We start from the raw sequence: 15,278 nt of genomic DNA on the forward strand, positions 1-15,278 counted from the left end.
TCCCTCTCCAATTTATACAGAGAAAATCTGACCATCGGGGGTGTTTCCCCTGGCTCAGTTTGGCTCATTAATTCCTTTGAACTGTGTCATATTCAGTATGCACAAAACAGGGCAGTCCCAGCATTCAGCTCTGAGTCTGCTCAGACTTCTGGAGATGTCTAGTTTGCACTGGGCATGCTTGCAACTAGATCCCTGTCCTAACAGGTTTCAAGGAGCTCACAGCAGTGGCCATGGTCAGAGGTCTTAAAGAACCTCTGACGTGCTCCAGCCAGCCTAGGCAAAGATACTAACCATGTGCCACGGCCAGATCGTCACTGAGTCTGTAAGATAGCTGAGTGGAAACAGCCACTCCTCCTGCATGACTCACTCTGTGGTGTCACAATTCAGTGTTGGTGACATCATATTCGCCAGCATCTCAGTGTCCTAAACACTGAGTTTTGACATCATGGAGCAATCCCGTCAGGAGAAGCAGGTTTGGTTGAAAAACGGGGAGTTTCTACAGGAGGAGGCTGAGAGGCTGTGGTGGGGCAGAGGGGAAGGCTGTCACCCCTATTTTTCCTCTTTCTAATGAGCTGGGAAATTATTCATTCCCCCAAAATCACTTTCCAAGCCAGGAAACTTCCTGACCTAGCCCTTGTCAGGCAGACAGGCCTGATTCCTGTGCCCGATGGGACTACAGTGCTGTACACTCTGCTCAGCCTTTGTGCCTAGCAATTGGCAGCTGGAAGCAGGGCTGCCGTGGGAACACACACCTGCCACGGCTCCCGAGGTCTGGGATTGCCTCAGCAGGGGCGCAGCCAAGATCCATTTCACAGGGGGCAGAACGAAGCTAGCCTGGGATTTGCCAGTGACTAAGCATGAGCTGGCAAGGGCTGCCCTAGCGTGAGAAAGGGAGGGCTCCTCCTGTGCTGTGTGCTCACCTGGAATAAAGGCTCTGCGGCGACCTGCATTGCTCTGCCCATGCTTGGTGCCAGCCCTCTCTCTCTAGGCACTTGTCTGCCCTACTCGCATGTCCCAGACCCAGAGCCCTGTGTTTCTGGAGACTGCGGGGTTTGGGGCAGAGTTTTTCACCTCCAGATCAGCAAAGTGAAGCCAGCCCCAGCTGGCAATCACCACAGGGTATCCCCTGCCGTCTACCCTCGGGCCGTGGAACAACATCCAGTTAACAGTAGCTGGCAGCCATCTGAGTAGAGAGCCCCCAGAGACTGAGCCAGCCCTAGCCCGCAGGACAGGGCTGGGGTGCCGGGGGAGATGATGCTCTCCCTGCTCTACAGGGGCTTGTGTTTATGTGGCATTAACTTCACCTGAGATGTCTTGCATGGAGGAAGAGGTGAGCCATTGGCTGCCCTGCTCGTGCTCATTCACTGGGCATGTGCCAGGGGTTTGGAGTCAGCAAGTCAGCTCATCGCTGTGTGTGGCTGTTGCAGAGGCTCCCTGCACCCTCCTGAAGCAGCTGCAAGCTCTAGCAGGTGTCATGTGCCGGGAAGCCAAGCAGCTCTCCAGGCTGAGCTCCAGCCCGTCACTCATGCTCAGGCAGCTCTGATTGATGCCCTCTTGCTGCTGCTCCAAAGGAGACATTGTCTCTCCCTTTGCTACCTGATGAACTGCTCGCCTGCCCCTGTTCAAATGCAACTTCTTCCCAGTCCCATTGGCTGAGGAGAGTCATGTGACCAGGCAGTTGTATTCCGCCTTAGCTGTCTCAACCCCTCTGAATATTTTCCCATCGGAACTGCAGGTCTCGTGTTAGCTGTGTCATCATCATTAAGGGCTGAAGAATGTTCCCATGAATTTTGGCTTTAATTATATCTGCACCACCTTTTCTGTGCCCTGTTTTTTTTCTAACCTAGCACAACAGGTCCAGGGAAAACAGACATGTGCAAGGAGGGGGAAGTCAGTCCTTTTCCCATCGAGAGGCTCATTCCTTCCCCACCAGTACCCCTTTAAAACTCCCCATTAGCAGAGCTCAGGCTGAGAAGGCTGCTCTGCCAGTGCAGCTGTCTGCCCCTCCCACCCCAGCAAGCTCATCTCACCCCTTTACGGGAGATAGCTGGTGAGCTCTGATCGGGGCAGCGTTCCTGACGGGGGCTTGCCCTTGCCGTTCGATGAGTTCCACCATGTTTAGGGGGGATATTAAAACCATTTTCATTGAAATGTTTATGATGACTAATTGCCTTTGCCACTAAGTGGTTATATGTCTGCTGTGCCTGCCCCACTCCTTTGGGAGCTGGGGCCTGGTGATGGCTTTGTTGGTCATGGCATTAAAGGCTCAGGACTAGGAGATAAATCTTATTCCCCCTATAGGCCACACCAGGTCACCCAGTTGATCTGTGGCCAAGCTGGGGATAGAAGCCAAGAGTCCTAGTCCATTGCCAAACAGCAAGGAGAGATTTCATTTTGAACAGCCGGAATCATTGCTAATGTGATTTTGTATTCTGGAGATGGCCAGTCTCTGCATATCCCCACAACAGGAACATCAGCCACCTCCTCCCACCGATGTGTTTCGGGTCTGACCACTTCTTGAGGCCAGAAGGAAGTTACGTCTCCATGGCCCATCCAGCCCTTGGACTCTTACTGAGACTATTAACAGTAGGGACCAGCAAGTGCTGGGATGAACAAGTAGACAGTGCACTGGGCTGGGAGCCAGGAGATCTGGCCTCTTCTCAGTCCTGTCCCCTTCCTCCTCCTTTGTCTCCTCTTCCAACCTCAGGTCCATGGCTACCATCACACTGCCCCATACTTTTGCAAGACTCTCTCTCACTCATCTGCCAAGAGCCTTTTTCTCTCCTCCTTTTTGAGCACCTCATCTTTATTCTAGACCTACACCACCCTTCCCTGAGTTCCTCACCTGTGGAATGGCTTAGGTTTGCTAGTCTGATTTAAACTGTCATCTCTTTGGGGCAGGGAATATTTCCTTATCTATGTTTGTGCAGTGCTGTGTGCACTTGGGACACTCCGTGTTCTGGAAGAATGATACTGATCGATGGAAAACACACCCAGAAGCCTGACTGTTTGCTCTCCCAGGCACAGATCTGGCTCAGTCACCTTGTAATCCCTTCTGAACAAATCAAACAAGGTGCTCTTTCCTTCTGGATGGAGCTGAGAGCTGTATAGTGAGGGAGGCTGCCTCGTGCAGACTTTGGCACAAGCTTCCTAAGCGGCTTGTGTGACAAGGAAGGGAATGCAATAAATGCAGCCAATTCACCTTTGTCTGCTGTGTTGCAATCCAATACAATTTATAAGGCACCTTCCATGCCAGAAGTCGCAAGGCGGCTTGTAAGACATAAAAGGACCTTAGGTAAGTCACAGGTGCCCTGCAAAGCAGCAGCCTTTGTAGCTCTGTTCAGCATCAAATGCAAATCTTGCCCAGGAGAAAATTTCCTAGCCTGTAGGGGGCAGCGTCAACCAAAAGAGGCCTTGCTCCAGCAGTCTCCCGTGCAAGTGGAGTGCGCAAAAGCAGGAGATGCATACATGAGAAGGCTGTAGAACCTCCCCACAAAGGGGTCTGCTCACCCACGACAGGGAGGAGCCAGTGATGGGCCTAACTCACAGTAAAATTCATGGGAATTAGGAGAGGACTTGCCTCCAACCCATGAGTGGGAGAACAGGTCTCCATTATGTGTAAACGGACCCCAGTGTCATACCCAGGAGTGTCAGAGCAATAAGGAGGGTAGAGGGGAGTGAACTGGTTTGAGGGGCTCCTGAACTTCTTGGGAAAGAAGCTGCAGTAGGTCTCTGCCCTTGGAGGCTCTGGAGATTATCATAAGCCCTGATCTTGCACAGTGCAGGAGCTGAGTTTCAGACAGTAAACCCTAACTGACCTTCAGTCATCCCAGAGCTTCTGTTATCAAGAGCTTGGAAATCAACATTTCATATGGCTTCGGAGATGGGAAATACTGATGGGAGTCCACGTCGATTCCCAGCTGCCGTGCAGACGGAGCTCATGTTCAATGAAAAGAGAAACAGTCTCTTCCCCCGTGGTCAAAAAGTGCACCTGTTTTTCTCAAACATTTTTCAGGGTATTTCAGTAAATTGGTCACATCTCAACCTCACCTGCAAGCTGTGAGTTTCTGTCTAAGCCCTAGCATGGTTACACCTTGAAGAGATGCAGTTAAAATGCAGGAGTGGCACGCAAATGAAAAGTAAGACAATCATGAGATTTAAGTATCTGTGTTTACTCAAGACAGTTAAACCCTGAGAAGATCAGATCCGATAACCTCCTGAAGTTATAATTTAACTCTGCCTTATGTTTTGTTCCTCGGGAAATCAGAAGTGACTCCTCCCTTGTGATTCTTCGTAGTGCAGACCTGGCTTCTCTGAGAATTCTGGTTCTCTCAACCAGGTTCCCCCCTGAGTTCCTGGTGTTTTGGAAGAGCGCATTTGGTGTCACTTTTTCATTGGTTAAGTCTTTTAAAAAGAGAGCGAAGGAGGAATGTTTGTTTTCAATGGGCAGGCCTGGTTCCTTGGAATGGGAGACTTGCAGGCATTTCTCACGTGGCCCAGAGCTGGACCTAGATTTTGCTCCGGTTGGTAATCATGAGCACGCTCAGTTCTCACACTCCCCATGCATTTGCTGGTGCTGGAGTTGGCCAACATTTCTTGAAATGTCAAGAAAGAAAAGACAGAGAAATATTGATTAAGGGTAATATTTCCAAAGTGCCTATGGCCCAGATTGGCGCAGTGAAATCCATGGACATTAGGCGCATAAATACCTTTGAGGATCTGGGTCTAAATGACCTAGGAGCCAAAGCACCATTTTCAAAAGTGCTATGGGCATTTGAAGCCTAAGTGCCACTGAAAATCTGTGGGGTTTAGGTATCATTGGAAAACAGGGCTCAGGCTCCTACATCATTTAGGTGAATTTGAAAATGTTTCCGTACATTTTTTGCAAAGCATTTTTGCCCTTTTCCAACCAGCTGCAATGGCACCACTCCCTCCCTGGGCTGTGTGTTTCTCAGACTGCGGCAGGAGCTCTGGGTCACGTCTGACCATTTGTGTTCCTACTGCTCTGGGCAGTCACTTGGGCACCATACATTGCACCAGATCCATTCCATTAAAATGTCAAAAAAAAAGAACAAAAAAACCCAACCCCAAAAGCAACGAGCCTGTGCAGGTTTTCAGGGAAATGAATGCTTGGGAAAGGAACAAAAGCTGCATGTTCTGCAATGTCTGAGAACTGGAACAATTGGGAAGCCTTATGTTTTAATACAGAGCATATAACAAGAAATGAGGAATCAAATTGCAAGGTCCCTCTTCCCATGAGTGCTGACAGCTTGCAAATCATGTGGCATCAAAAAGTGATCCTGGAATTGTTGATTTAGAACTGTACTTAGGAGGGGAGGAGGCCATTAAGTCTGTCTGTTTGTCTGTCATCACCATGTTTCTGTCTCACTCTCTCGCTAATGAAGTACTGTATGTAGCTCTGAATACTTAGTGACACTAGCCTTCAGAGGGGTCTTTTCTCCCCTATGCTTTCGGAATCAGGTGTCATTACTTAGATTTTCTTCTTTCGCTTATTCTGTCTCCTTTCTCCATCCTCATTGCCAAGCCAGCCCTAGTTGTTGGGATCAGGCTGTGTGAAAAGGGAGGTCTTACACTGAGTGTAAGTGGAGTCTGGTTTGAGTCCAATCTGATTTCCATTGGTGTGAAGTTCCACAGCTGAGGGCCTTTCCCTGAGAATATCCTGCCCCACAAACCGTATCATCTGCAGAGCCCCCTGGAGAGCAGTTGGGTCACAGATGAAGCAGCAGTCTCTGAGGTGCTATTACTAGGGATGTAAAATTTCAGAAAATTTTGAAGGCATAGAAAAGAAATGTGTGTTTCTGGGGGGTTTCAGAACCCCTCCCCCAAAATTCTGGGGAAGATTGAAATATCTGCAGTAGTTATTTGCTTATCAAAACTAAACTTTCTTTACTTCTAATACTGTAATTCCTAAAGTATCTTCATTTTCAATACTTACCAGTGTTAGAAAGCATTAGAAGGGCAGCGGGAACATTGTTTTAAACATTACTCTAAAAGTCCTTTCATTGCTCAGTCTGAGAGAAAATATTTTATATAACAGCTTCTTTTACATTTGTCCCAAAATGTCCAGTTCTTCCATACTAGGCCTCTGAAAAAAACAGGGAAAAAATGTCCCCATGCCTGCCCCCCCACCCAAGTTTCTGTTTTTCCATGGCCCCTCCCATCTCCTGTTGTAGCTAGGCCTGAGTCCGTTGAAGGCCTTAAATATCAGGAGCAGGTCCTAGATTGTGAGCAAGTGTTGAATGAGGAACTAAAGCCGTGGGTTAAGCACTGTGGTGATGTGTCCTCCTCTGCCCTTGTTGTGTAGGAGACAGGATTCGCTGGGCTCTGTAAGCTGTCATTCCTCTGTGGCCTTTGCCTTCATGCCAGGCAGAGTGATCTGTTGTAGGCTGGCTTGGAGGTATTGAAGGGTGGTCAGGCCCTGCTTGAGAAGAGAGGACCAGGCAGAATGGGAAGCCAGCATTTCATAACACTGTTGTAATCTGATAGTTGCAGATCAGTGCTGAGTCCAAGGCTGTCCACTACCTGGCTGGCTGGAGGGCAGAGACCTCCGATGGCTGGAGAGGTTAATACCCCTGCAAGCTCCTCAAAGTGAGCTCCTCTTCCTGCCGCATCACCTCAGCTCCCCAGGCTGTGCCTACATCGTCCATGTGCTGCCCTGTGACCACTGGCTGACGGCATTGTCTGAGCCTGCCGACAAGAGAGGAAGCTGCAGGGCATGGCATGTTGTGTGCATTGGAGTCCATACAAGGCCTCAAGTATGCAGAGCGCTTGCCTGTCAGGGTCTTCTATGGTTATCCCCAAGGAGCAGTCTGGGGCTGCACTGTTCTCTTCCCACAGCTCTGGGTTCAGTGGATAATACCCTGAGTAGCTTTGCAAACCAAGGCCATTATCATGGTCTCTAGAGTCACTGCCACGGTAGGGAGAGGTTTGGGGAGCCCCCAACACTGGCAGTGGGTAGGAGGCTCCCTTCATCAGGCCTCCAGGGCACAGAGGTGTGGTTCCCACACTCCTTTTTGAGCCACTAGCTGGTGCAGAAAGGGGTGTGGCCCTGGCACCATCCTTACTCAGCCACACCCCCTTTGGGGCATCTGACTTCCCCAGTGCATTCACTTGGGGTTGATCAGTGAGAGCTTTGTCACGGACCAGGTGTGCAAGGGAGCTCCCTGCTTCCTCTCTCCCCCACCCAGGGAGAATCCCAGAATCTGGCCTTAAAATTATAATCTAATCAGCTTTCCAACTGAAGGGCATAAGCAAGGTCTGAGGGGAGACTTCCTTCCAGCCCTTCCTGTACAGCACAGTTCAATGGGCCAGCAACCCTGGGGCCATTCTCCTTCCTTTGCAAAGGTTTTGGTCGCTGCTGGATTCCAAGCCAGACTAATCTGATCCAGCCATGTGGCAAGACCCATGCACTGAGGAGGGGACGGGAGAAATTGATTTCACTGCTTTCAGGGCACCTTGTACTCTGCAAAACAGCTGTGCAGGGCTGGAAGGAAGTGGCTGATCAGAGAACTCAAAGCATTTGCCATAGTGCGTGGAAAGTGAGTTCTCTGAAGAGTTTTCATCACTGATTGCATGGCCTTCTCTGGGGCTTTCCGTGTTACCCACTGTCTCAGGCTTTGCTTGAGGTGCAGTTTCAGGGAGCAGAAGGCAGAGGCCTTTTACAGGCTGAATCATTTGCAGTCATTTCTTGGAGTGCCTGACTGCCAAGTTATTGCCCAGACTGGGGACACTCTGCCCCATCCCTCCCTGCTTGTGGTTCTATATTTTTTTCTAACCAATAGTTGTCCCACTTTCCTCTCTGATTCTCCACTTATGGGGAAGGGGAACCATAGGTCCCAGCTGTGACCCCTCTGCCACATCCAGTTAGTGCTCCACAAACATATCAAAAGTGCTAAAGATCTGATCCGAAGCCCTTTGAAGTCAGTGAGACTTTCACTTCCTACAATAGACTTTGGATCAGACCCCAACCAGGTAACCAGGAGCGGCTCCAGGCACCAACACAGCAAGCTCATGCCTGGGGTGGCAAGTGTGGGGGGTGGCGTGCTGGTCGCCGTGAGGGAGGGAGTCAGACTGCCTTTGGCAGCATGCCTGCGGGAGGTCCGCCGGTCTCGCGGCTTCGCTGAAGACGCAGGACCAGCAGATCACTCACAGAAACGCCACCTGACTGCCATGCTTGCGGGGGCAAAGAACATAGAGTGGCCCCTGCAGGTAACTTGCTGCATTTAAAAGGCATGCACCATTCTAATCACTTGCCTTGGCTGCAGTTCTTTAAAGGGACTGGTTAGCCTGAAGCCTAGTCCTTGGGGATTTTTAGTGAGTTACAGGTCACTTTGGGAATCACACCCGAGTCCCCCTGTACATTTTTGTGGCATTAGTCACATCATCCTGAGTTTTAAATAGTTTCTCTCTCCCCCTTTTGCTGTGTGGAAGACCTACGCTAACTGCCAGTACAAGGGAGAACAGTGAAACTGATGCGACAGAACGCCACTAAAGGCCCTGGGCAAAATCCAGGCCCCATTGAGGTCAGTGGGAGATTGAGCATTGACTTCACTTGTGTCAGGATTTTTACCTGTAGTCGCATCCTACTGGAAAAGAGAGAGAAATATTTTTTCCTCCAGTGTCAGTGCTAGGAGTCTTGGCAGAGTGCAGGGTGACTTGGTGGTGTTCAGTTCTTGAGGCCCAACCCCGGCACACTGTGAAGGGGTCTGATTTTCACAGTGCTCAGCGCTTTCTGAAAACCAGGCCCCTTTAAGATGTCTCAGATTGGGACCCCTAAATCACTAGTCATTTTGGAGAATGTAGGTCCATGTGTGTTACTCATGATAAGTAAAATCTGTCCCAGAGGAGTGATTTGCAAGGCAACGGTGCCCCATTCAGAAAGCTCATTACCTCAGCAAGCTTTTCAGTTCTGTGCCTATTTATGCAACTAGGGAGAGCCAAAGAGTGAGTTTCAAAGCTGTAACTCAGGATCTTGGGGTCCTGCTGACATTTACAGACAGTCTCAGCTTCTGGTGCTTTATGGCAGCATCCAGGTCCCAGCTGAGCGAGCTGTACCCCAGGGTACGAAGCAGCAGGTGTCTGTCCTCCCAATGCTGAGCGGGGCTGGAGTTGGCTAGCCATGAAAGGTTGAAGGCATTCATTTATTTAGGGGGCAGGATGGAGATTCCTAGAGAGCACTGCTGGATTTGCCATGTTAAATTATGGGCTTTTAATGAATAAGCCCTATCATGGGCTTTTAATGGGCATCTCAGTCCATTATTCTTTATGGGAGCGTTACACAATAAAGCTGGGCAGCTATTTTCTCTCTTGAGACTTTGACCCAGAGTTCAGGCTATAAACTGGGTTTGCCAAGGAGTGGATCAGAAGCTGTAAGTGACTAGCTGGGGCAGAGTGCCTCCCCCAACTACCTCCCTCCAGACCCACGCAGACACCCCACTCTTCTCTTTGAGCTGGGGCTGGCATCTGGGGAAACCTGAACAGATCCCTTGAAATCCCTGGGCTGGGGCTGCACTGTGAGAAGGGTCAAGAGTTCACATTCCACCTAGCCAGCTGGCTGCGGATGCCATGGCAGAACCCAAAGTGAGCACAGGCAGCATGTTGCTGCAGGCCTGGCACAGGGCACAGCTCATCTCTGTGGCTGACGCTGGTCTGGGGATGCAGTGTCATTGGAGGAGTGTGTGGCAGCCCTGTGGCTCTGCAGCAGGCTGGGAGTGCCACCCCGGCTGCATAGCCAGTGTGAGCAGCAGTGAGTTGGGGTGGGGTGTTGCGTTTTCCCCCCAATCTCGCAATTCTCTTGTGGGTTTCCCTATTGCCCTCTACTATAGGAAGGAGGGTCAAAGTCTGGGACTCCAGAGATCTGTGTCCTACCCTAGTGCTGTCACAGCCTCAGTCTGTGACTCCGTGGCTCAGTTTCCCCAGATGTAACATGCTGATGATGCTGACCAACCTCAGAGGGCCATTGTGAGGCTGAATTCATTGGTTTGCAAAATGCAGTGAGATCCTTGGACAGAAGGTGCTACAAAGCAGCAGAGGACTCAGCTACCACCCTCTTTCTAATCTTCCTCTCTCTCTCTTCATTTTGCTAGTTGTGTAATGGTGACAAATATTTGAAGATCTCCAAAGACCAAATGAAGCAACTGATGCAGCTCAGTGGACTCTTAACAGAAGAAGATGATGCAGGTAACTGAGTGGTCACCTAACAGGTTAATGCAGGCTGGCCAGGGGGTTGCATTCCTGCATGAGCCAGTGAGTGGACTGTACTCCTGCACTGGGAGCACCTGTGCACTCTGTCGGCAGGATTTACAATAGCCCAAGGACCAACTCCTAATCTGTAAAACGTCTCAGCCTCCTGAGGCTCTGTGGGCCAGTTCCTCGGGTGGGGTAAATCAGTGTAGCTCCATCAGATGCAGGGCACTGATGTCAGTACACACCAGCTGAGAGCCCAGCCCTAATAACAGGGATGATGATTGCTTAAAGGGGACATTTTATAGCAGCTTTTTTGTGTGTGTGATTTGTTGGTCATTTGACTTCAGTGCAAAAATAAGTTACAAGGATTTATACCCACACAATCGTATTGGTGTGTAGACGATGTTCAGGTACAGAGGTGCAATAGGTGAAGTCAAAACTATGTTGCAATTCCTCGATCATCTCTTCTCCCCAGCAATTTCCATGCAGCTGAGTATTGTGAAGATAGGAGCAGTAGCGGATCCTAAAGCCCGTTTGTTATTTGTGTGGCCTTTTTAATTGAAGGACTCATTTCCAGATTCTTTTTACTGAGATTGCAGATCCTTAAAATATAAACGTTGCATCAAGAACTACAGCTGGGCTTTCCAAAAGGAGTTAGGCGCCCAACTCAAAGCCAATGGGAGTTGCAGGGCTAGCTCCCCCTTTGGAAAAACCCAGCCCACACAGACAATATTCTAGCCCTTTGTAGACACGAAGGGTCTGATTCTCCAGTCTGCATCTTGTGGTGCAGCATGTAAAACTTTACCAGATCAGACTCAGAGTCTTTCACCCTCTACTGTGCTGGTGTACCTGACTGTACAGGCTGCGGGGTGCCAAGGAATCAGGCTCAGCCAGCAAAGAGCATTTCCAGACCTGGTGTAGGTTTGCCATGGACTTTCACCATAGACAAGGCCCTTCTGAGCTTGCAAACAAAGACCCTGATCAGCAAAACTCCAGGACCTCTAAGCACAACTCTAGTAGTCCAGCCAGTGAGCCATTCTTTGACTTTGCACTATGATTTAGAAGAATTCGTCCTCTGGCCGTTGGGTGGAGAGGGCTGTTTTGAACGCTGGGTGTAGTGATTTCCCGTTGGTGCATTAGTTACAGTCTAAGGACTTCCCCATCTAACTCTCTGCAAACGGTGTCAACCACAGGCTGCAAAGTGGCTTCTCATTGCTAGTGTCTCTAATGCCCCATATGCTGCCTCCATGGCTACCCTTAAACTGGGTCAGATTGCAGCTGGAGTGATTACAGTCTAACTAGAACTGCCCTTGGAGACATGGTGGGGAGGTATTATTCATTTTCTGTCTGTCTGCTCTGGTATGGTGTTGGCTACAGCTGCCATGCTTCACCCCAGTTGTGGCAGCGTTTCAGTGAGTGACATAGAGGCAGTGTGGTCCAGTGGGCAGTGCACTGGAATAGGAGTCTGGAGATCGGAGTCCATTGCTGGATCTGCCACTGACCTGCAGCATAGCCTTAAGCAAGCCACTTAACCTGGCCTTCCCTCAGTTTCCCTGTCTGTGTAGTGTGTAGACAATGATCATTCCTGTACTTTGTGAACCATTTGGAGTGCTATAAATGCAAAGGATTTGCTATTGATTAAGTGCAAGGACCTTTGGGCTGAAGGGAAGACGCAGTAGATGTGTGACTGTCATTCCCAGTACAGTGCCTGGCTGGGGGGAATTGTCCTATCAGAGCTTCCCCTGCTGAGAGCTGTTCCTGTTCCATGGTAGCCCAAGACTGGCCCAGCCTGTGCAGCCCGTTTCAGAGTCCTGGATGGGAAAGCAGAAATGCTTTGGTTTATATTCAGCTGCGATAGGTGCCCCTTTCTCCCCAGAGCACGACGCACAGGGAATGTGATGTGACTAGAGAGTCTCGCACGTCATTGCTTCTGCCAGCTGAGCTCACTGCAAACACCTGGGGCTTACTGCATTCCCCCATTTTCCCCCCCAAACTCCCTGTGTCCTCCCTTCCTCTCCCCCTCTTTCAGGGACTCCCTGCAACCACTTTGTGTGTCCCCTCCCTCATACCATTGTACCACTCATGTGCCATGTTCTGTGCCCCCCATTTGCTCTCCCCTCATGCCTGGGTCCCCCATTCCTCCCCATGCCAGAGCTCTGTGTGTGTTCCAGGTACCAGGGGCTCTGTGTGTCCCCCAGGTTCCCCTCCCCCGTACTGTGCCCCTCCCTTCCATTCTTATTTTATGTTTTTCTGTCTGGGAGATCTGCTTTTCTGCTTTTTATTGCCATCAATAGGCTCTGCGCAGTGATTCCTAGAACCACTGGTGCTGGAACAAATTGTAGAGTGGGGGTGCTGAGAGCCATGGAACCAAGCTGTAAACCCTGAATACAAAGGAAACCACTTCAAGCCAGAGGGTGCGAGAGCACCCTCAGCACCCTAGTTCCAGCACCTATGCCTAGAACGTGCCTGAAATTTTAGAGCTGATCAGATGCTGTGTCCAAAAAATTATTGCATTACATCCGGACAGGCAGGTAGGCAGGCAGAGAAAGGCCACTGAGTTGAGCATAAGACCTCACTTTGCTAAGCCAACAATCTGAATCACATGCCAGCAATTCTGGCTGAGAGATTTTAGGGGAACCTTGATTCATAGATTTTAGGACCAGAGAGGGCATGCGGCATTAGCTCTGTTTCACTGCAAAGTCACCTTTGCACTGGGGCAATACTTCTTGGGTTGTGGTTGTAGCCAGATTATGCTGACAGTGCAGCACAAAGCAGCCACTCCATCCCTTTGCATCCCACAGTTACTTGGAAGGAGAATGATCTCCAGTTTCTCCACAATAACCCATGCATCTCATCCAGTCTCTCCAAGCAACGCTGGGGGCTGTCTCCTCAGATGTTTTCAACTATGGGACTGAACAGTGAGATAATGGAGTATGTGATGCCAAAGCAACTGTCTGTGTGAGTCACGTATGGATGGAGACCATGCCCAAGGGACTGAAATGCAACTGAAGGCCGCAGCTAGCACGGTTTTGGTCCTCTGCACCCAGATGGGCCTGAAGCTGCAAAGGGCCATTTGCTAAGGCTGATCACTTTTGAGGGAGGTCCTGGCAGTGAATGACAAGAACCCCTTGGTGCTTGCCATGTTGGATACATCTCTAGTAAGGTATTTTTCTGTGCCGTTCTGTTTGACTTGTTTCCATTCCTTTTTATGGCCGGGCTTGTATGTTATTAATGGATGATTAATCATTGTATAATAACTCATTTGAATTTTTACCTTGGACTTTGTACAGGTTTCCCAAGGTTTGGGCACATTTTCCAATCCAGTCTGTTTAGGGCTAATCCAGATTTTCCAGAAATTGCTCACAAGCCCAGACACAACTGCCTCAGATGGAATTCCCAGCATGGTGGTCCCCACAGCTTTCCCAGGGGTGGTTTATGCACCCATGACACAGGGGAAACAATGAGCAAGTCAGTTTTGTGTTTGTGAGTTGGTGTCACAGGCTCACGGAGCTGTGCTTTCCCTTAGTTTTGTGCTGCACCCCACCCCATCGCTATGAACCCCAAGAATGTCACTGGGGAGGATTCTGCTGCAAAAATGATTTTGCAAAAACAAGACTGAAATAAGATACCTAAAAATTACATGGGATGTAACGTGGTCCTTAATGGGGCAACTTGGCCCAGGCAACACATGTCCGCACCTAGGTCACCACGTTTCCAGGGACACTAAAGTGGAGCATGGGCTCTGACATGCCATCAGCTGGCCAGCCTTGTTTCAGCCACAGTGTGGAGTGGGAGACTATGACATAGGTCATTCTAACCAGGCCAGGGAACATCAAAAATATTACTTGCCTATTCTCACTGTAATGGGGTCAGCTCTGGTCATTGATATTTTAGTAGGGCTGTGGCAGGAGAAATCAGACAATGTGAGAACCCAGACATAGGCCATGCTTGGGCACTTTAGATTAAAAATTTGAATTTTTTTGTGAAAAATTGTCACCATTTTTGCTGACTTTTGTAGACATGCCTGGCTGTGTCCCATCTATGCCATGCACTTAGAAACATTCATGTCTGACTGTCTTCATTCTGGCAAGCTCTGGTAATGGCTTCACAACAAATCAGGAGCAAACAGGAACAGCCAGCCTTGTTCTGCCTCCCAGTAGCATCTTTTCATGGCCTTTGATATTCCTCTTCCTTTAAAAACATGCCGGAGTTATGGCCTTGATAAAGGATTTGATGGGAGAAATTCTAGGCCCTAAGTTATGTAGTTGGTCAGACTAGATGATCAGCAGAGCCCATCTGGCCTTCAAATGTGAGTTAGTTTTCCTTACTGGACCTGTGATTTTCCTAAGCAGTCTAGGGCTCCCTTTGCCATTCCAAGCTAAAGAACAGCGGAGGATCAGATATATCAAGCTAGGACATATGAGAGGGACCAGACGGTTACCTTGGGATGCCCTATTCCTGATTGCAAAGCTGTGCAGAGCCAGGCTATGGGCACTCTGGGATGGACGTGTTGCTGACGGGTTGGATGTCAAGCTCACAGCTGTTTCATAGCATGCAGAGCGGCTATCCTAGATCTGAGACCAGAGTGCAAATATTTGGGGATGTTGTGTGCAGAATTTTTGTCTCAGCTGATAGCTGGTGTGCAGTGTTTCCAACTTGCATTACAATCCTCATCACAAGAGGTTGCCACATTCAGGATTTGCAGTTGCTCATATGAAATGTGTGGTCAAGTGGCTTAGCTGGGGGATTGGGAATCTGGAACCAGCTGCAGATTGCCGCTCTGATGCTGGCTACCCTTAGGTAAATCACTTGATTTCTCTGTGCCTCAGTTTCCTTATCTGAAAAATGGGAATAATACTGGCCTGCCTCACAGGGGGCTGGAGGTGCAGTGAGCCGGGGCTTGTAAAGCATGTTGAAGCTGTAATTAACCATTGGAACCACTTACCCAGAGTCATGGTGGATTCTCCATCTCTGGCAATTTTTGTAGCAAGATTGGCTGTTTTTCTAAAAGAGCTGCTCTAGTTCACAGTAAATTATTTTGGGGATGTTCTGTGGCCTGTGCTATGCAGGGG

At 49.5% G+C, this 15,278-nt stretch overlaps 1 protein-coding gene across 8 annotated transcripts in view; it reads left to right on the forward strand.

Moving 5' to 3' along the window:
- The window catches only part of EXD3 (exonuclease 3'-5' domain containing 3), a 611,569-nt gene that overhangs the window by 582,911 nt on the left and 13,380 nt on the right, over positions 1-15,278 (forward strand). For all 8 annotated transcript variants that reach the window (XM_030535478.1, XM_030535484.1, XM_030535479.1 and 5 more), the window contains one exon: positions 10,107-10,200. In XM_030535478.1, the coding sequence (XP_030391338.1) occupies positions 10,107-10,200 (94 nt within the window). The remainder of the gene's footprint in view (positions 1-10,106; positions 10,201-15,278) is intronic.

The sequence above is a fragment of the Gopherus evgoodei genome, chromosome 16 (genome assembly GCF_007399415.2).
Source record: "Gopherus evgoodei ecotype Sinaloan lineage chromosome 16, rGopEvg1_v1.p, whole genome shotgun sequence".
NCBI classification, from domain to species: domain Eukaryota; kingdom Metazoa; phylum Chordata; order Testudines; family Testudinidae; genus Gopherus; species Gopherus evgoodei.